This window comes from Loa loa, assembly GCF_000183805.2.
Source record: "Loa loa unplaced genomic scaffold supercont3.4, whole genome shotgun sequence".
NCBI classification, from domain to species: Eukaryota; Metazoa; Nematoda; class Chromadorea; order Rhabditida; family Onchocercidae; genus Loa; species Loa loa.
Window position 1 is genome coordinate 872,838 of NW_018108184.1, and position 22,399 is coordinate 895,236.

At 34.1% G+C, this 22,399-nt stretch overlaps 4 protein-coding genes across 4 annotated transcripts; all 4 read right to left on the bottom strand.

The window, feature by feature from the left end:
* Window positions 1–667: 667 nt before the first annotated feature.
* Window positions 668–5,839, bottom strand: LOAG_00021 (atypical/ABC1/ABC1-C protein kinase). Its single transcript, XM_020445320.1, has 12 exons — window positions 5,615–5,839; window positions 5,136–5,278; window positions 4,085–4,277; window positions 3,810–3,953; window positions 3,288–3,383; window positions 3,025–3,207; window positions 2,674–2,808; window positions 2,448–2,566; window positions 2,278–2,344; window positions 1,898–2,080; window positions 1,415–1,540; window positions 668–877 (listed from the first exon to the last, which is right to left on the bottom strand). The coding sequence occupies exons 1-12, from the start codon at window positions 5,822–5,824 to the stop codon at window positions 695–697; spliced, it is 1,782 nt and encodes a 593-aa protein (XP_020304204.1). The 5' UTR covers window positions 5,825–5,839; the 3' UTR covers window positions 668–694.
* A 154-nt stretch (window positions 5,840–5,993) lies between these two features.
* Window positions 5,994–12,787, bottom strand: LOAG_16469 (WD repeat-containing protein 24). Its single transcript, XM_020449120.1, has 17 exons — window positions 12,658–12,787; window positions 12,397–12,519; window positions 11,713–11,781; window positions 11,425–11,566; window positions 11,006–11,237; window positions 10,782–10,892; window positions 10,555–10,660; window positions 10,319–10,474; window positions 9,768–9,960; window positions 9,329–9,513; window positions 8,893–9,115; window positions 8,472–8,629; window positions 7,881–7,972; window positions 7,364–7,466; window positions 6,902–6,990; window positions 6,505–6,611; window positions 5,994–6,373 (listed from the first exon to the last, which is right to left on the bottom strand). Exons 1-17 carry the CDS (start codon window positions 12,767–12,769, stop codon window positions 6,244–6,246), a joined length of 2,331 nt encoding a protein of 776 aa, XP_020307437.1. The 5' UTR covers window positions 12,770–12,787; the 3' UTR covers window positions 5,994–6,243.
* A 436-nt stretch (window positions 12,788–13,223) lies between these two features.
* LOAG_16470 (double-strand break repair protein mre-11) lies at window positions 13,224–17,467 on the bottom strand. The gene is made up of 12 exons (XM_020449121.1): window positions 17,294–17,467; window positions 17,015–17,150; window positions 16,612–16,775; window positions 16,258–16,326; window positions 15,811–15,985; window positions 15,423–15,605; window positions 15,068–15,109; window positions 14,732–14,949; window positions 14,491–14,622; window positions 14,203–14,367; window positions 13,599–13,811; window positions 13,224–13,412 (listed from the first exon to the last, which is right to left on the bottom strand). Exons 1-12 carry the CDS (start codon window positions 17,357–17,359, stop codon window positions 13,314–13,316), a joined length of 1,662 nt encoding a protein of 553 aa, XP_020307438.1. The 5' UTR covers window positions 17,360–17,467; the 3' UTR covers window positions 13,224–13,313.
* Window positions 17,468–18,482: 1,015 nt separating this feature from the next.
* Window positions 18,483–22,019, bottom strand: LOAG_00023 (hypothetical protein). Its single transcript, XM_020445321.1, has 8 exons — window positions 21,819–22,019; window positions 21,570–21,735; window positions 21,339–21,451; window positions 20,411–20,587; window positions 20,065–20,202; window positions 19,586–19,749; window positions 19,205–19,307; window positions 18,483–18,841 (listed from the first exon to the last, which is right to left on the bottom strand). Exons 1-8 carry the CDS (start codon window positions 22,002–22,004, stop codon window positions 18,836–18,838), a joined length of 1,053 nt encoding a protein of 350 aa, XP_020304205.1. The 5' UTR covers window positions 22,005–22,019; the 3' UTR covers window positions 18,483–18,835.
* Window positions 22,020–22,399: the final 380 nt, after the last annotated feature.

Sequence of the window (22,399 nt, forward strand, 5' to 3'; positions counted from 1 at the left end):
GATTGAAAAGGATTATGAATCTTATGAATGCAAAATAATCATACATATAAAGATATAAGTGCAGACAATTATTATGCTATTAATAATAACTAACTTCTTCCGCTAAACTGGAAAAAAAGATAACCAAACATGCTTGAACTATTACTGTTGGCTAACCGATAAAAGAAATTGTGGAAATATACATCTCGTCCCACTTTCTTTCTTTTTTGCTTCATTTTTTCTTCCTCTCTGTCAACACTATTAAAGTGACAATTTAAAATCAAAACAATTTTTAAAAAATCTTTAAAATCTTATAATCGTAGGATGTGGGTATTCTATCAATACAAGATTTGTAATCAATATGAAGTGCTCTTTAATTCTGACAATTCATAAATAACACCAAAAAACACGAGTGTGAAATAAACAAACAACAAGAGCAATTTCCATTAATTTTACAATTTTATTCACAAAACATAATGTGAAGCAATTCTTTGTAAAGTAACACCAAAATTGAAACCGTCTAAACACTCAATCTACCCGTTTCTTATCGGCATTCAAAACAGTCCGACTCATAATCACTGATTCATAATATTAGTCATATAACCACTTGAATCTTCCCAATAACTTAATTTCTTTTTTTGCCAAACTGAACGCTAACACGTTTCGTTCAGCACAACAGAAAAAACTGCAAACATTTCCAAATGATATTCTAAAATTAAATCATGGAAAAAAGAAAAGGTCGAGCACAGTGAAAGAGATCCAAATCAGGATCTAACGAACGTCCCAAACCTTCCAAAACTATAACTGCTAGCACAACTGTCGTAAATGACGGATCCAGAGCAACTTCATGACGACTTACGATTGAAAATAATTCATTTAACATTTCGGATATATTCAGCTATAAACCACATTTAGTAAAACTTGTTTTCTTCCAGAAAACTCGGGCATTTTCTTTTATTGTAAATGAAGTTGCAAAATCTATTAATTTCTTACTGGATTGCGTCATTACTAATTCATGCAAAAAATTAATTAAAAGTTATATATATATATACGCATGAACTTTAAAACGATTACTTCGAGTGATTCAGAATTTATAACAATTTAACAACTTTAATACTCTTTTAAACGACTGCAATAAAATAGTAAAGAATATATTATCCTAATTTTTACTGAATTCCTGAAACTCCATTACAGAGTGAACGATCTGCACAGGTTTGTTGAGAAAACCATAGGTGCTCATTAACCGGCATATATCAGGATATTCTAAGTAACCTATAGATTGGCCTCTTGGTGAATCAAATATAACGATTTGATGATTTGTATAGTGAAAGTTGTTCACGAGATTCATTAAAGTCTCTCCCATCGTGATAACAACACCATCTGTAGACAAGAAGTAAGAAAATGGCTGACTATGGTAGACTTAACAACAGCATACCCTTCTCAAATTGCTTTTGGAGCGTGCTATTTGAACGATCTGATCCACCTCATCATAAAATGCTTCGGGATCTTTGCAGCGCTGTTTTGGAGAATGCAAGAGTAATAATTCACCAACATCACGCCCCTGCAATTCGTGTATCCTTTATCTAAGTTATTTCAGTTTGCATACGTCAGTATACTTCATTTAGAAACCCACTAGTGTAAACAAAGTTTTCGGAATTTTGCCAGCAAAATCTAATGAGGAACCACTTCATTTCTAAACAGGGTAATACGATTGATATAACTTAGTAGCAGTCATCTAATAAGACGACGGCTAAAGTTTAAAATATCACTGTAACGAAATTATTGCTCTTGATGTTAGCAGTGTTAACAGATATGGTAACAAGAAGGACTCACATTGTTAGCATTCATCTGCGTTTTCTGTAATATCAAATACAATCGTTAAATTTAATACAGTCACATGGATATTAGATTAACTAACTCTTTTATCGACAACTGCTCGAAAAAGAAGACGAAGTTTTTGCAAATTTTGTGGTTTCTGTTCGAGAGCAATGCCTGTATCCAATATGACGAGGGTAGGTTCTCCGGACTCATTACGACAGTAATCATCATATGAAATCCGGATACCATAGCTCATACTGGTAAAACTTCGTAGTATTTCTTTCTGGAAATAAATTTATTTAAATTGATAACTGTATCTATACTTGAGTTATGTATAAAAATATTGCTATCACTGATACTGGATAATTTTGAGGTAAGATTTGCCAGATCCTAATAGATGTATATTCTATAAATGAATATTCTATAAATCTTACTTTATAAATGAAAAAAGTAAACAAATAAAGGGATGTGTCAACAAACCAATTTGTTAATTGAAGTCCGAAAAGAAATAAACCAGTTGGTCGGTCGCTGGTCACGATTATCAAACCTAAACAGTTTTAAAGACGTAAATTTAATAAAAAGTCAAAAATGTGTCTATTTCACATCTATTATCCTTTCATGTTGTTTGAAGCAAGTTTATAAGGATAAACCTTAAAAGAATGTTGCCAGGATGAAGATCGCCGTGTACGAAATTATCTACAAAAATCATTTTCAACAATGCTCTCACCCCAATGAGCGCAACTTTTTTCTTCAGTTCATTTTGCTCCATCTACAAATGATAATAATTTGGTTTGAACGATTAACAAATGACAGAAGTAAGACTATATCCATTTTGGAGTATTAAAAAATAAACTCTCAATACATCTGATGCATTACCAACTGTTCGTCGGTAATTAATTTGTTGATGCATAATCCATTTTCGAATGTTTCAATAATGACACCTCTAGAATAACATATGACCTCAGGAAACCGCACTCGTGTTTTTTTAGGATCAAAATTATCACCAAATCTCTGTAATTAAGCAGAATCAGAATTCTGAAGTAAGTCTCTCTTATAGAATAGTGGAGGAGTTTTGAGGAGTTAAATACAGATGAATAACGAGTTACTGAATTCTCATAAAAAAACACTTCCCAAGAAAGAGACTAACAGTAACATACGTATTTGAGACGACAGCCTTTTATCAAAATATTTTCACATTGATGAGTACCAACAAAAAGAAAAACTTGCTTTTAGAGCTCTTGCTTCGTTCCTTAAATCCACCTGTAGCTCAAGCACTTCTCTGAACTGATTTAAACAAGACACCGGATTTATATACGACAATCGAGGTATGAGCATTTCCATCAAGCGAACAACACATTGCATTATCGACAAATCAATATCAATGCTTTCACGAACTCCATCTTTTACAGTCTGATCGAAATAACCGCAAGAATGAATAATGTATCCGTGAACTAGCAAAACTCAAGGTGTTTCTGAATTAGAATACTTACTTTGATGGCAATATCAACATGTCGATCCTTCGCAAATGGCAAATGAATCCCTGTAATCTTCTCGAAAGTACACACATCAAGGATACCTTTATACACCTGCAGTAACGAACTTGAAAGGAATGTGAACTAAGGAATCGTCAATACAGTGCTGAACTCAATATTACTAAAAAACATGCTAAAAGAGATGTCAGTAAAAGCCGGTATAGTGCATAATTTTCTGTTCCAATTCCCCGGAATATGTCTCATATCCAGCGATGCATCGATAGAACTGGCAAACTTTCTGATGTAATTAAATATCTGTTAATATTAATGACAAACTATGTTCAGTAAACAGGGCATAAATTGTTCTAACTTGGCTAACTTCGTAACCTATTTTAAACATTAAATCTAGAATAATTTTCACGTCTACTCCCTTCCGCTCTCGTTTTCCTTCTTCATTTTTTCTTCCTAACACTTAGTCATAAGAAGGTTTTTCTATTTCACTCTTTGCTACTGCAAATACATAGTTAACCGTTGTCATACTTCAGCAATACATCCAGAACCAATAGCATCAGTTTCTACCGACACGACAAAATCTTTCCATCGAGAACTACCAAATAAGTGATCGAGTGCATATTGCGAACGATGCCATGGACGACATGTCGTTTTAGTGTGCAAAACTGACATCTGCATACACGAAATACTGCTACATTTAACAGTAAACAAAGTAAATATTATCAGTACTGAGACTTATTCCGAGAACTGAGATACATACTATATTTTCTTTTGGGATATAAAGTACTTACTACATAACTTACTCTATCACAAAAACTCTTCGAAAAGATATCGCGCCGTGTACTTGCCCACTGACCGAGCTTGATAAAAGTCGGACCACTTCGCTGCACCATCCACAACAGCCATCTCCACCACAGTTCTCCAAAACTACTCCAAAAATACGCAATTGGGGAAGTAATCAATAACGGGGTAAAGAACAGTGATAATGATACTATCCTGAAAGGATGACTTCTGGTGTGAAAGTAATTCTTACTCGCTATTTAATTTGATGAAATGAGATAACTGATAAGCTTATTTTCTCCATTAAACACGACATAAAGTACATGTTTATCAAGCACAATAACTCGAAATAATGAGTTGTGTTGCTAAGATTTCAGAAAGTCTAATATATTAACGAAATGACCGGGATAACTTTTCTTATTTCAACTGAAGTGAGAAATTGTTACGTCATAACACTTACAAATATTCAGTTTCGTAAAATTACAGTATGTGAAATCAATTTGAATGTTCCAAACACAGTCAGAGAAAGTTAAAGATGTTATATTCTCCTTGTGTTCAATGTACCTATATTCTGTTAGGAAGTAAGCTGTGAAGAGTTTAATCAAACTCAAAAATATATTGGTTAAAAGCAAGTGATAATGAAATAGTGGAACAAATTTAATAACTATGATTACAAAAAAAAGATATAAGAATTAAAAAAGACACCTCTTAACATAAGGACTAAAAAACATTGAACTGAATAAAATAGGAACTCAGTCTTTGCAAGTATTGCCAATCGACATTGACCCTACTAGTAAATTTCGACTATTTATCGCTAAATTGATAAAAGGTAGTTTTTGGTTAATGATTACCACCTACTTATTCCTTTCTTGATAAAATACGACAAATCTAGTCCAGAACCACTCAGCAATTCAAACATTCAGGGTAAGTTAATTGGATATAATTACGATAAGTTAAGTTAAATGAAAACGAAACGAACACAAATGTAGTAAGAACATTTTCACAAGTACCGCCCCAATAAGTGATGATAAATGATTCATTTCTAATTCTTTTTACAACAAGATATAAGCAAACCTTAGCATTATTTTGATTGCCCGTACAGTTGTCCTGTACAAATATATGACCATACGAATACTGAGATAACTATAATCGTTCGATGTTGTTTCAATACGCGTTGAAGCTACCAACCACGGATTCTCTTCCCCTACCATCTTCACCTATACTTATAATCTACGTAGTTATAACTATTATTATGACACTACATTAATTTATATTTATGTGATGTTATTTTACATTGAATCCGTTTAATGAATTCATCCTCTCACTTTGAATTAATTTTTAACAAGTACATTAACGGATCCAATCCAAGATAACTTCATATAAGCAGATGATTAAATAGAGTCATTGATAGGTTAAGGGAAGCGATTAAATAAATCTTTTTTATCATCAGAAACGGGAAAAGCAATAGACTAAAATTGTCCGAGTAACCTAGCACTACGACAACATCACCTTGCATTTACGATGATACTCCTTGACAAACGAAGAACACTCACCAACGGATCTTTACAACGGGCACTTTCTATGATTGGTTTGGTTAATAGACCACCACAGAGCAGTAATAAATCGCATAATTTTCGCTTTCTTCGTGCTGTCTGCATACGGAAAATATTATTTCGTAGGCAAAATATCCGGAAGTGTCGTTGGTACTTGGCTGATGTGATACATTTTAAGATTCGCTTTACGGCATCCACCGATCCCAACATCCGTTTCTTGAAATTTATAATAAATTCCTAGGAACCTCAATACGACAGCTTTTTTTAAGATATAGATATACAGCTCTATTCGAAATGTGATTGTTACTGCTGAAATGTATTGTATTGAACGATCGAATGGTACAGTAACATTTTTGGTATATCTTCGGATTATTTGTCAGAAATATTTTATTCGTCTTCAGAAATTTTCTTCAGATTATTATATCGTACAAAGAAAAAGGAAGAAAAAACAACATAGGAGATTAGAAGAAATACAGAAATATGGTTTAAATAAATTTTCGTCAGCTAAAATAGAAAGAAACAATGCCATAATCCAATCACCATACAACACTAAAACTGACTAGGTACTAAAATTTTCCTTAAATTAGACTCCTCAATAAAGCAACACATTGAATAGTCCGTTGTGGTTATTAAACACAGGAATGACCACATCCAGTTGGGCATTTCTTATTTGAAGCAAACCATTTTGCATAATGATGAGGATGACCACCATGTGTACATCCACGACACCAACTCCAAATACCATGAACTGGCAAAGAACTGAAACATGCCGTTGTTAGAGAAGGACCTATAACTACCATATTGATCTATTCTTTTTATCAAGATCATGTAGAAAGTGGAATTTCCATGGTATTTAAATTATACTGTCGAAAGAAAATCAAAAACAGTACCAAAGGGAACAGTTAAAATTGAATTTCTTAAGACACTTCTTGCAATAAGGTGACGATGTCACAGATACAGTCTTGCATTTGGCACACAGCAGCTTAATTGAAGTACTCTGAAATACTGTAATCGTAAATTAATAGTTTCATTAAAGTCAGCAAAAACATAGTATAAAAAAATAAATCAAAATTAGAAATGAAATAAATGACTGGAGTTCAGCAACTTCCACTACACCATTAATTTCAGAAAAATAGTGTCAAAAAATGTCATGGAAATGACAGGACAAACAATCGCTTCAACTTGAAACATTGCCAGTTATACAAGCCGGAAGCTAAATAATTAAGATACGGGTATATTCCATGAGTGGTAAAAAAATTGAATAAATAGAGAAATAACAAGAAATACCTCATTGCTTAGATTATTAACAGCTGTAATCCAACATAATTTGATCACTTCCGCAGCTGTATTCCATAGTTCGTAACATTCAAGCATATCTATGCAATAAATTTTATCACATCACCATAGTATTTATTCACTAAATGGTTTTAATTCATTCTGATCGGGAGAAAATTATCAAAAGTCTCAAACTGCCCGGTCAGGAAAATATGACAGTTTTGGATACAATTATCACTTTTCTTTAATTTTTAATAAATTCGCGAAGCAAGAAGCATGCTTATTGTTTCTAGAACTTGTTAGAAATTATTATTACTTACACCTTCACTTCTCAAGTTTATCACCATCAATCAAGACAAGTGTCTTGAATTTATAACACCAAAACTAGTAAGAGATTGAAACAGCAGTATACGAGCAGAAAATGTTTTACTCATTGATCGCGGGAGAAATAAAGATTTAAAATGCAAGTCTTACCGATATAATCTAGAAACCACAGCTTCTGCGTACCTAAATCGATGAATTCCTTTGATTTTTCTCCCAGTACGAGCAGCACAGATACGCATGTTTGTACATCACCCTGTAAAACATTTGCTGTAATGTCTTCTTAATTACTTCCTATTCCACATGCGGCTTAGCGTATTAATTTGTGATGAAATATAATTAAATCGCTATTTTACAATTGTGTTATAGCTACTATTAAATATTAAGGCATCTAATAGAATGAATCCGATCAAAAAGGTATGACTGAAGTTCTTATAACGCAGCATACAGGCCTACTTAAATTACGTGAGTTTCACTGTTATGCAATCTTTTCTTTTCTCTATCATAATTTTCTGATCTAAACAGTATAATCAATCTGTTACGTTTCCATTCGATAAATTCCGTATGTTGCATTATATAACTGCTGCATATCGGCCGAATGGGCTTCATTTATTCAGATATTACTAGGAACTTATCTTGCATTTGCGACAAAATAGAATTACAAATTTACCAAATCAGAGTAAAAATTGAACATAGAACATAATATTGGAAGTGGATCCCATGACGGAGTACGAACAAGTTCTGCTCTGATCCTCAAATTTCCTTGAAAAAAAGAAAACGCTGAAACTCATTCGAACTTAACTGCTGGATATTTTAAGAGGTCAGTATATATTATTTTTGGTTATTCTCATCCAGTTGGTCCAGTGATTTCAGTAATTTCGACGATTAATTTCTTTTTCATCTTGATAACTAATCACACAACTACTGTTATGGGAAAATCTTATGAGAAAATCTTTATGGGAAAATCTCGCATTATTACATTCGTGAACCTTTTCACAATCGTTTCATAAAACGGAAAGCATGGTGAATCCTAAAATCGCTACTATTCGCGGAGTGGTAGCAGCAGTATTTCATAACAAAGAACGAGTTGAGTTATTAAGTTTTATAATTCAACGAGTTGTAGTGAACCACTCAGTGGAAATAAAAACTTCTCTCTCTACACACTTTATCACAGCAGCTATCTAAAATTCAATACGTTAATTTCTTGTATTATTTAATTTGAGCCTCATGCAAAGAAGGTATAAATGCAAATAAAAGCTACCGATCTGACATCGTTTCAATTCGCTTGTATGATTTGGGACTCTGTCATCAAGATGCTCTTCGGAACTCGGAGAGCAACTTGTTTCACCAGCTTCAAATTCTTCATATGGTCGAGGTGCAAAAGCTTCCATCTTCAAATTTGCAGGGGCTTTGAAATCACTGTAAAGAAATTCAGAAAATCAAGATTTCAAGTCAGTGCTTCGCAAAATTAGCCAAATAACTGGTCCAAAACAGCGGGATTCAATCACTAATATCTAATGAAATCTTTTAGCTCCAGGAATCTCACTTTTTTAATGTAATCATTGGATACTTATGATTACATAATTACAGCTAGAACTGAATAAATCCTCCAATGTGGTCTTTCTAATAAGAACATTGAAAATGGTAAAAAATTTCGAGGAACTTTTCGAAAATTTAATTACTAAGTAAGTGTGAAGTCGGAAAGATCAGTATTCAATCCGTTAGGGTTCAGCTCATTATCACCAAAATAGAAATCTGATGAAGTGGAAGCCATCTGTGGAATTACGCCGGAAAATATAGACTCTGTAACATCTTGGCCATCCACGTTTCGTACCATTCTGCCAGACGACAAACTTGATGGGAAACGAGATCGTGCAGCCGTATCGATCGCACTAGTGCCATTATCTTTAATTCAACGAACTCTGCTTAAGTCTGATATCTAATAAAATCCTTCCGTTTGTTACTTTTTTGAAGTTTCGAACTTCATGAGGCTAAATTATGTAGTTAACTAAGAAATACTTTAAATTCAAAAAAAAAGGAAAACAGCTTTAAAAGCAATAAATATATGCAGTTTCATAGTGCAAAAAAATCATTCTCAAACATTTTATCAGCACTTACTGTCTGCATTTCCATGATTACCAGGAGAAGTTTCTCCGCCTGATGATTTATCAAAAAATGAGGTAAATGCACAGATAAGACCAACAATACGCCACGTATGAGCAATATCATATTTCTTTATATCTTCAGCTACACGGCTGTTGTGGAAACATAATGACGAAATGTCTTCACCATACAGTTTGTACCTAAACAAATGCAGGGTACGATTATCATACAGTACTGGTGGGATTTATTGCAAAATTGCAAAATCTCAAAGATCAAACGTGATGGATGTGAAAAGTACCGAATGTAATAATCGGCCATAATAAGCTATGACTCGCTTAAAAAGAAGTTATGAGCTGCTTAGAAGAATAAATAGAACGAAAAGGTTATTTTTATCGACTAAGGGTAATGCTAAAAACGAATATGTGAAGAGAAAAAACTTGAGTTTGAAACCAACTTTTTAGCTAAGGTGACAAATTGCTGTGGTGAAACTTGAACATTTGTTTCAGTTGGTTCACAGCAAATCAAATAACTGGGAATGCTTGACTGGAACGGATCATACTTTCGTCTTCTTGGTGCAAATGCTTCACCTTTGCGCGCTTTCTCCCGCTCAACTATTGATTCGTTTTTCAAATTTAATTGACTGCTTACTGCAATATTATAAAAATAATAGTGCAAACTTTATTGTGCCACTTCAATTTAATTCTTAAAAAATTTTAAAAGCTGAAAAATTATGGATTGGAAAAGTAGCTTTCAGATTGGATCTACTGGGCTTTTTGTTTATCGCTACAAAAACGTTTCCTTAATTTATTATTTCTTACTTCTACAAATAATGCTTACTTACACCCAAAAATGTTTGCTTGCTACTCGTCTCCTCAGTGGGACAGAAGCAGCATTTCATATCTGTGGAATGTAAAATAAGGATTGGCAATACAAAATGTATTACTTGTTCTTGTCATATTTGTGGCAAAGATGCTTGTATTTGGTACGCACGAAGACAGTCATTACCTGCAACAGCTACTGTACCAGCAGGTGATATGTCAACTGCGACATCACTCACGTGGTTCATTGGATGGTGAGCATTTTCCACAAAATGCATTACCAATAACCCATCTTTGCCAGCCGATAAAAATATTTCTGAATCGTTCTCTTTCCAAGCCAAATCTAAATACAATTAGACTACTTGTTCATGCGGTATAAAAACGCAAGACAACATAATTAGTGATGCACAGCATTAAACTTACCAGAGCATATATCACGATGTTCATCGAAACTAGCGAAAGGCAAGAATGGTCTTCGTATATCCCAAACGTGTATGTTTATATCGCTTACCACAGAACAACTGGCTACCTAAGAGAAACCTGGTGACTAGGTTTGGTATAACCAAATTAATGTTATTAACTATCCCCACCAAAAAGTAAATAAATATTCCACAACAAATAAAGAACATCGTAATTATCTATTAAGCAACCTGGTATTTGTGCATTGGCCTCCAGTAGACTCGGGAAACAGATGCTGTAGCTTCCACCGAATACATCGATGAATTTAATTGAGTTTCGGAACGATCGAACCATTTCCAAATCTTTAATTCTACGAACAGTTCTTTAAATACATCAGCTGATATAAATTTATTTATTCTAAATTTAATTTTATTTATTCAGAAATCAGTTACTCTTCCTTTACAGAAAATCACACCCTTATAAATTTATCTCTGCCAGCGGTAGCAATCAAATTCTGATCGTCATAATTTGGATTCAGTGCAACACTAGATGGACCATGATGTGCTACAAACTGGTAAAGTGGTCGGTCATTTTTACGTAAATCCCAGAAACGCACAGAACCACCATCATCTGCAGCTACAAATATGTCGTAGTGACTAGGATGGATACCGAACTGCATATCACGAACAGGATCACATGAACCACTTCTGCAGATGAATTAATGATTAAAAATTAGTTTGTAATGACTTAAAATGATCAAAACTTAATTTAAAATGATGATAGTAGAAACATAAATGCCTTCTGAAATCTTTGAAAGTTGAATAAATTACCATCAGAAAAGTGTGTTTACATAAAACAAATTCGTCGTTATCAGAGAGCTGTACAACACCTTACATAAATTTTTTGACCGGTTCCGGTACTCGAAAATCGTACTGAATCACTGCTGCATCTTTAGCTCCACTAATCAATGTATTACGATCAGTCTTATGAAAGCATACTTTGGTCGCTGAACGAGTATGCGCCTTATAGGTACGGTCTGCAAATATTCCCTACTACATTTTTATAAGTGTCTAAACCACTCCCCCATAAAGTTAGTTTTAAAATCTACTTCTACACTTTGAAATCAGTATCTCTTATCATTATTTCACCAATTAAATTAAAGAACAAGGCAGAAAATAATACGCAAAGCAGCTTTATCGGCATTCCACAAGACCACAGCTCCATTCGTTGACGTAGTAGCTATCATATTATCTAGAAAAAATGACTTTTAAAAAGAATTTTGATATTGACTATATCTCAATGTCCCTTAAGATAACAGTTGAAACTTCCTGAAATAACCTAATTACCAAAGGTGGAAAGCAAAGAGATATTTATGGTGGTTGCTGAACTTAGGCTACAGCAGGGATGGGCAATTAATTTTTCCAGAGGGCCACATGAGAAATTGGACTGGTTTTCGAGGAGCGGACTAATATACGAACTCACTACCGTCACTACCTTTTACCCAATACCGTAACCGTATACGTATATATACTATCCTTTCATAAAAAAATAGGTGAAACATTGTAACGAATTCACTGAAAATGTACACCTAATTACATCATTATTTAATGTTGAGAGAATGAAGTTGTGATGGAAGACCAGCGCGATTTTAACATTGAAGGGTTTTGATTTAAGGCAAGGGAAGAGCATCGGGGTGGGGGAGGCAGGCTTCGCCTGCAGTTCGCGGGTAGAAAAAACTTGCTGGAGAGCCGCCAGATGCTCCGGTAATGGCTACAGGAAGTTACACATAATCTAGCTTTCGCCTCCTACTGCATAATTATTTTAACAAAAATTAGAGCTCTCGGAAATAAAATGAATGAAATAAACCGATTATATGACTCCACGAAACATGGCTTGCTGAATACATCAAATTCAACCGCCGACTACGTACTGAACGAAAGTCAGCAACGAAATTGAATCCACTCTCTTCGATTGCAAAAATTTTCAATACTGAAATAAAACAAAAAGTTAAAGTACCTTCCACTTTTTTTTTCATAATATTTTAGGAAAGCATAACAAAAATGATATTTCATCAAATATCTACAATATAATAAAGCAGTAACTGAATTGGTGAAAAGGAAAACGAACGTCCTTTACTGCCAGCAGCTGCTACTCGCGTGAAATATTTATTTGGAGCAATCGAATCAATTTGTTCTTGCAAATCGACAATGACATTTTGACGATGAGTTCTCTTTTCCATAGGTATCGCTTTCTGCAATGTAATTTATTGAAAGAAAGAGAAAAAAGGAGATTAACTATGACAAGAAATCTGCCTCTAACTCGAAAGACCCCAAAACAGCACGACTTGAAAACTTCCACCCGAACATTATGCAAACGCATTTTAGGGATTTTTTGGGATTTTTTACTACCATTATTGCTTCTTCCGAATGCCATAGCTATTCCTCAGTCTTCCGTGAAATAGTATTTTTAGCAAGAAACAGAACATCTTCAACAATAACTACAGCATTTGCAATTTTTCTCTCATAAAATATCTCCTTTCCTTTGTTTACAAACAAAAAATTATCAAAATTCACATAAATTCATACCAATTTTTTGAGAAATCACCTGAAATTGATTTTATTAAATGTGCAATAAACTTGACAATGATAATTACAAAAATTGGGAATTTCGAAATATAAAAAGTAAAGAAATTTATTCCCAACATTCATTACATTTACACAGGGCATTAACCATTACGAAACATTTCAACTATTATGAACAAATAACAAATACATCGTTCACTATCACTCAGTACTTTTCATTCCTTGAATATTAACACTCTGGACCTTTTTGATATCCAAATTTATTAATTCCTCGAACTGCTCCAAAAACTGATGGCTTGGCTGCAAAAACAAATAGAGGACAGTAATCGGAAAAACAAATGGATCATCGATGCATACAAACAAGAACTTTGATTAGCTTCAGAAATGTTAATCCTTGAATAAATGTTACGTTAGGAAGTCTTCATATCATTAAAAATAAGTCCCCATTTATAACAATAAAAATAGTTAATTACGAAAAATACTTACGATTTTATCGAAGGAGAGAAAATCTTCGTATGAAACTTTACAAAGAGCATCAATTAACTTCTTTTTTTTAACATGCAAATTTTCAATAAGTGGCTTATTTTTAACTCTTTTTCCATCTTCCTGTTCAACTTGAAATTTTACAACATCATTCAGTGTTTCTGTATCGAGTACCATAAGTGTGTCATTATCCTGTGCAGCAAAATGAGCGTTGATCTGAAGTAGACACGTGTTTCAAAATCTCTGTTAAAGTTCCAAGTAAATTGCATGAAATGGATAGGCAGTATATACTCGCTACAATTACAATGTTGAAAGTAAAAGGTAGAAAGGGACTTGTGATACCAAAATGTAACTATAATTACGCTGTATGCTTGACGTGAGCATAATTACGTCATATTTCCAACCCAGTCCATAGATAAAAGTTGAACGACAGAATCATTTAATCACAGAAACACATAATGCACACCAAAAAGGATACCACTTAAAGTCGCACTCCAATGAATGTTTCATGAGCATAGGAGTGTCTAATAGTTTCAGCTAAAAATGAAGTATACTACTAATCAATAGCTTATATTCCGCAACTACTTTTTCTGAAAAGAAAACTCACAATTTCTTCAACGGTTGTTGCTCTTTCCATATTTGTGCCAGCCTTGAAACCGTCTTCTTTTCTATTCCCTTCTTTTTTTGCTTTTATTATTTTAACAGTTATCATATCTGATGGATTTGCTACTCGTTTTGTATATGCAGCACCAAATTGTCGAGAATTTAATTTCTAAAGTGGCAAATCATTTCTCCAGAAACACATGAAAATTCTCTACCATAGAGTATTTACCACCTGAGATAATCATCCCTTCAAAGTTATTAGACTAATAGCTTACCATTCAAGGCAGCTTACCATAATATTGGCCCATGATTCCGGATAAGTTACTCGAAGGCGTAATAACGGAGGATAAGCTTGCCTGGCTGTTTTTGCCTTTTCAGCTTCTGCTAACATTTTCTCTACTTCTGCCGCTATCAATTTTTCATCCTCAAAATTACAGTGGCATAAAAAGCATAAAGAACACTTTAAAAAAGTGAAAATAAAAAGGAATTCTTCCAAAATATACAATTTACAAATGAAAATAGAGTAGACAAACAGGCATATTTTTTGACCGGCTATTTTTTGATGCAGTGGAAGGTGGTTTGACAGTAATTGTTAAATCAGCAAAAAGCATCTGCCGAGGTGTTTCCAGAGCTATTTTTTGGGAAAAGAATTTGCGTCCACTAATTGTGATAAGAGCAACATGTTTCGGCTTAGCTTCCTCTGGTGAAAGCGCAGTAGCTACAGTGCTACCTGGTTGGATTATGTAGAAACCTGAAACGTAGTTGACTCATAACATGAAAAATAACGTACGGAATTTCGGAAAAAATAAGTGGAATGCGTTTGAAACCGAAAAAAAGATAAAAATCCCAACAAACTTATTAACTCTTACCATCACCGCAATCATTAACGCCACTTTCATAATATTGTGGATCTGCAAACAGTTATTGTACTGTATATGCTCTAGCCAATTTGACAATTTGTAATAACTTATAAATCTATTTTCCAAAAGCTAAGAACGCCAAGACGAATCAAAGGGATACGGTGAAATAATTTTAAGTTTCAATTCTTTTTTTTTCCAAGTACCATCCTTTTTCTTTCGAGTACTACTCATTTCTCCCAAAAATGGAATTATACTTCTAGAAACTTTAATCATATATATTCATAATCATTAAATGATTATGTAAAAATAATCATCTATACAAGAACTCAGTAACCAGTAACTGAAATGGATTCAAGTAACCTACCAATTTTACATTCATGCTCGTGTCCCCAAATAACGAGGTCAAAAAATGAAGGGATAAGATTTTCGGGTAAATGTCCACCAGTTGACCGTTCACGTGTTCGCATTGGTCGATTTTGATGTAATACAAGCATATTGAACCATGTTTCAGTGTCTTCTTTGGGGCGTAAAAATCGAATTTCCTCCTCTAAACAATACTTAACATTTACGGACAATATTTTAACATACGTTCAGAAAGCAAAGGATAAAAAAAAGAACTTCATATTTTCATAAAAAATGAACTTGACAGTTCCATAATTCAAATAACCATTCACTTATTCATAATACTGATAAGTAAAATGATTCGAAGAAGAAAATATCTCACAAATGCTAACATGAGGTTTAAACCGAACCTCGGAAAGCTCTACATAAGCGATCATCCCGCTGACTGCCAATGCCATACAGTGCTAATTTCGTTTTTCCTTTCACCAGAAGTATCGGTGAAATAACAAACTGGTCAATTTCTTCAAATTTGCCAAACAAGTTGAGAAGGCCTGATTCATGCAACACGTCCAGCGCTGTCAAACCCTTCAAATTCATTCACATTAAAAGTAGGCTCAAATAAATATGAACATGTCTAAATATCTCTGGACCAATTTCATATCGTTGATGTCACAAACAACAACTCAATATTTACCAACATGTGAGCTCAGGGTACTATATGCTAATGAATCATGTGCTCCGAAGCGCTAGTTTTGCTAATGAATCATGTGCTCCGAAGCGCTATTTGACCTTCAATATTTGTACTGTTACAGAGAATGAAATCATAGTAAATTACATTGTCATTTTTAAAATCTAACCTTTCCAGTAAGATCATCGTGATTTCCATGTATTGTGAATATTGGTAAACCAACATTAATGTTCCTATCCTAAAATTCATGTATAAGCCACGTGTAAAGAAAAGTGAAGTAATTTCACGTATCATAAAACTAGTACGTTAATCTTGAAATTCATTTTGTCAGTACAAATAATTTGGTATATATAATTATTACTATATGATAAAAGAACAGTTTCCATCACATAGTGTGATATTAACAAATATATCATCATAAAGACAAGGTTAATTTCAGTTATTTTTGGCGCACTTTAGAGATGGGATAACGCGGCTTGATATAAAAATTTTTCGAACAAGTATACTTTAATAATAATAATACCTCGTAATTTACATTGCCGAAAGCACTGTGTGCAAAATTTACAGTTGGATCACTCAAAAAGCGAACAGCCACGGGGCGATCATTTAGGCAATATCGACGAAGCAGTCGCGTCACGCGGTGTTGCATTTCACGAGATGGATTATTTTCATGGTATAAGTCACCACCTGAAATTGATTTCGTTCCAGATTAATATAAATTAATCAGTTTTAACCGCCTTTTGATTCAGATATCAGTGGATCGGAGCATAATGCCTTAGTCAATCTTATATCCAATATGCTGGAGCTTATGTAAAGATGTCCACTCTATATTGTTCTACCATTATTTATCATAATCTTACGTTACAATAAGATTGCCAAGTTAGATTTTACAATTTAATATCCTATCCAAAAAAGGACAAAGATACCTAGCAAAACGAAATCAACTTCTTCTTTGCTAGCAATTTGTAGAATTTCTTCAAACGTTCGTATTGAATCCTCATCGCGGCCCAAAACTTTCTCCGCAAATCCTATATGCAAATCAGTAGCAACCAGTATTCGCATCTTCAAAATATAATTACATAGTAAAATATAAGAAAGACATTATTAATTCCCATCAGGAATTACTACAACAGTACAACAGTGTGCATATTCTTGATTACTTAGTATAAAATCTGATAACTAATCAAATTATGCAATCAACTAACATGGTCACTTTGCGGTGTTTCCTCGATCTGGGAAGATTCCACAAATATGTCGTCGGGTCCCGTCATTATTTTAGTAAAAAATCACAAAGAATTAGATGACAGCTTCCAACTTCAAAATTACCGGATTGTCTATTTCAAAAACACGAAGCCATCGTCATCCTACTCCTCAAACATTGTAATAATATGGCACACTGTTGAATACAAAGAGTAATCTTAAAACGTTTGATTGGAACTTGAAAAACAAAATTTCTTGAAATTACACCTGCACATTAAGCAATGCAACGACTTCATAAAAGATAACTGCGAATAATTCAGCATATGTTGGGATTCGGATGCATAAATACAGAACAGTAAACAACGATAGAAAGTATGCACGCACTAAATGCGAATAGTACCGAAAAAGTTGAACAGTAAACTACAAAGCCAATAAAAATTTTTTCAGAAAATTTCATCGAAAATGACCTCATACCCACCTACTCAATAATACAACGCTCTGTTCTGCTAAAAATACCATAACTTCCCCTCTCACATCTTTTTAATAACTTCCAATCTTAAAAACGAATTTTAGATGCCTTTCCTAATACCTGCAGACGGCAGTGTATGCAGTCTGGTAATAGGATGAGAACTCCTGAACTTGAACCGAACAACCAAATTAGAAGTGAATTCAAAAAAAATTTTATGAGAAAACTCAATCAAAAAAAATTTCCGAAAACCCTCCCCTCCCCGCAACAGAATCGAACTTCCCTTCGAATAACTGAAGCCGATAATACATTCCCCCTCTGAAAAAGGACTTCGACTAGTTCAATTAAACCAGTATTCATCCTGCAATACAGTAACTTTTGCGGAAATATTCATAAGGCATTTGAACCCGATAAGAATCAGGAACGAAATCAATTTTTCCTCATGCAGAATATTACTACAAGTCACTACTGGGTTCAATAACAGGAAAAATCTGTATCATACAAATCTTATTTAGTAATACCAGCCACTAACGGATAGGCCATCCACTATCGGAAAAATAAGAACCACATAAAAATATCGCATTAGAACGGAATTCGCAAGAGATCTCCCTAGATTTGTTTCATGTATTTAATAAAAAAGAGCTCTGAAGAGTCAAAGTAAATACTCAACTCATTCTGCGCGTATTTCCCTACGTGTTGCTCTGAATCATGACAAACGATCTTTTTATTCTCATTCAGATGTACAGAAGAAAAATGATACGAATTAACATTTTGTTATAGATCACGAAAAATATTTCCAATTTGTTGGAAGAAAAAAATAACAATATATTCAACAGCTCCGATGAATGGACAAGAATACGGAAGTATAAGAAACGATCTTTTAAATCAGGCAAGGACAAACAAAACATTCGGTTCGACATCAACAATCTTGTTACAGCAACTGTAAAACTAATGCACAACTATAATATGTCTGCAAGAAAACAAAATAAGCATTTCAAATATCAAAGAGAAGTGATGGCAATGTACCACTGTTTTATCCTTCTTGTCCAACTCAAATGCATCCCTCTACACGCGTCCATTTTCATCGCTGAAAATATTTTGAGTTTTGAAACTTTAAGAATAAGCAACTGAACGCCAGGATGAATAGTAAACAGCTAAGATAGTTGGTGAAATTATCGTTTTCAGTGAAACAGGTTTCCCTACCAATACGATGGCAATTATGAAGGAATTTTTAAGGTGTATTTTACAGCTTAAATTCTCATTGAAATATTTGGGATTTGAAAAAGTTACGGGCGGCACAAAATTCTGGTATGATTAACCAAAAATTACTTCATTTTTTCAAACAAAAGTTGCATGATGCTAACTGCTCAATATAGACGTCAATTTTAGCATTTAAAACACTAATCAAAATTTGCTATCCAGTAAAATATAAAAGGTAACAAAAGATTACTCTGTGCCGGTCCCGGTCGTCTCTTCTATCTCGATGTCTATCCGAATGACGGTCATATCGTCGATCATCATCTCGCCGTGAGCGTGGCGAACGATGTCGATGTCTGTAAACAGTAATACAAATTATATCTCTACTACTAAAGATTATTCTGGTCTTGTATCTATTCTTATAACAAATATCGGAAATTTTTTTATAAACTTTCAAGACTCTACAGGAATACTATAGATAGTATCAAGTGCTCCCGCCATATTCTGCTATTTCAGACTCTACAAAAAAAGTTTAGCACCTCGAGTACTACGCCTTTCGAAACACCTGCTTTAACGGACAATTGAAATACTGTCTATAAAAGAAGGGGACGGCAAAAATTAATGACAAACATACCCACGGTCTCTTTCATCCCGTCTTCTATCTCGATCCTTATCTCTATCTCTCTCCCTGTCACGATCCCTCTCTCTTTCTCGATCTCTTTCGTTCCGTCGTTCTCTGTCATCGCGTTCTTTCCTTTCACGATCTTTCCTTTCCTTGTCTTCACGCTCTATCTTTCCCTAAATTAGTTGTAAATTATCAGGAAATCAGCACAGAACTTTGTACAGTAATACGAATGTAATACTGTGTGGTTAGAAGTTTGAACTCACTTCTTCAAATAAACTATCACGAGACGTAATGTTCAAATAAACTATCGGAGAGGACAAATACAACACGGCGACCTTTGATGAATAAAATCTAATCATCAGAAATAAATCTGATTCGGTTATTTTTCATCACACAACCCCACATAAATATAAACGAAGCAAATGATGAAGACTTCAACTGTCATTATTACCAACAACCATTTCTGATAAAATTTCTATTAGGCAAACCTTTCGTTTTTCTTCCCGTTTTCGATCCATTTCTTCAATTGTCGCCCGAATTCTCGCATAGGCCATATGCTGTTTACCGGCATAATGGTCATCTATTCTTTGTTGCACATCATTCACAAGCATGAAACATCCACAAACCTTGAAAAACTTCACTTTCAAAATAAATTTTCTAAAAGACGTTCTAAAGAGTGATGTATACATATATATATATATATATATATATATGTGATGTTCTTAATAAATTCCCAAGTTTTCTCGAAATAATCGTTCTCCAACTTGATCCTTATGATCACAGAAGCAGACCGCATCAAACATAAAATAGCTTCACGGAACAACGTAAACTAACCTGGCAAACTTCCATCGGTTTTGAAAGTTGATTGGCGAGATCCTCAATATGACTTGTAGGATTCGCCGATTGCGCCAGCAAACGATCCAAAGCCGCACGCTCTTGTTTGAATTTGTCCGCTTGTCGTACTTGCTCTTTCGCTTCATCCACTTTACCCAGTGCCCCCAAGGCTTCGGCCTTTAATATTAAAAACAAACCAGTTACTACGTTTACTCCAATGTTAAATGGTAGCATTAGCAGTGAAGCGAACGCGTTAACACAATAAAAATGATATGATGGGAAACCTGAGGTATACACGATTTGGCGTTTTGGCTCCAAAGCACGGAATTTGCTCACAAGTGTAGGAAGCCTAAAGAAAAAATTCCTTTTTAAAGGCATTTTAAACGCTTTTTCGCACCTAGAAAGACCTCCAGTATGCAGGCAAGAAACAGCAAAAATGGACTTCACCAGTGAGATTGTCGATTAGAGGTAGGCTGTGCGAGCAAATTGATGTATAATTTTTTGTAAATAGAGGCAAAAAAAGAAGGAAATTGGAGAAAATGATGGTTGTAAGGTAAAAAATCGACCAATCAAAAATCAGAGAATGGATTTGAAAGTTTCATGCAACAGATACTTTCTAAAAATTCCAAGAATCGAACAGTTTATTGACTAATAGGAAATAAAGAAAATAAGGATAGAGAAAACATGAAAATAAATGAATGGCAGCCGTTTTCGATAAAAAATTTCAAACAGACTTTTAAAAAAATGGGAATTTTGAAACAATAATCAATAAATGCACCACCCTCATTTCTGATCATGAATGTTATCAGCGTTGGGTGGGGGGAGGGGGAAGTATCGATATGAAAAGTTAAGCTTGATTTTATATATAAAGCTATTTCTACATTTTTATTGCGTCAACGGCTGCCGACAGAGAGGAGGAAAAAATTACTTTTTCCATACAATCGTTGATTTTGGCAGATAGATTGGACTGTTGCTCAGCAATAAGCTCTTTTTGCCTGCGTTGTGCATCTGTTTCACCTTCATTGCCTTCTTTTGAAGCATCTGTAAGTTAGTTCCAAATATTTCTCCTTGCAATTCAAGCTCTGAACAAGAAACAAAGTTGTTGCTCGAGAATGATATATTAAGAACTTTCAAACTGCAGATTTTAACGACAGCAAACCTTTAATGACAGGTTGCGTCATAGCAAGACGGCGTTCGTTCTTCTCAATTTTTCGACGCACTTCATCGTCCAGACGACGAATTTTATTCAAAAACTCTTCCTCATATCCTAATTTTTCGAAACGACTACTTTCACGATATTTCAGTCGTAAAGCTGGATCATGGATCTGTAAAAGAAGATACTTATAGTATCGGTATATTATGGAATTTTTTTGGTTCTCGAAATTTAACGTGATTGGTTTAAAATAACCTTTGGACAAAAACCAAGATCAGCTTTCGTATTCCTGAACATTTCATTTGGACAGAATGCAACTAAGAAATTCTTGCACACATCAGGTTCATCGAAATCTGGCTCATCCGTATCACCAATATCCGCATTTCGTTTTACACCCATTAGTTCGTTTAGCATTTGCGCCATCTGTTCTGTAGCCGACATCTTGCAAGACTATAATAGCTTCATAATCCAAAGCTTAGTTTAGTTCATATGCCAAGCCTTGGAGCACTACGACAAGAAATCTTTATGCCCCTTATCTACACAACTACCCACCAATATGTATTCAGTACGGTACGCAAACTAATTCATCAGTTCTCCAATTAAGAGAAGTCAAAATCCTTGTTGTTAGTGAAAATTTCAGGACCGATTTGGCAAAAACTCTTGCGAATATCTTAGAAACTTACGTATTACAAGTCAGTAGTTATTTAATACAGACCGTAAATCAGAAATGCAACTAAACACATTACCATTTTACAATACAAAGAGAGATGATCACGAAATTCATAAACCTCACAGCACTTATAACGACTCGATTCTTTCCAGTTCATGATATTATC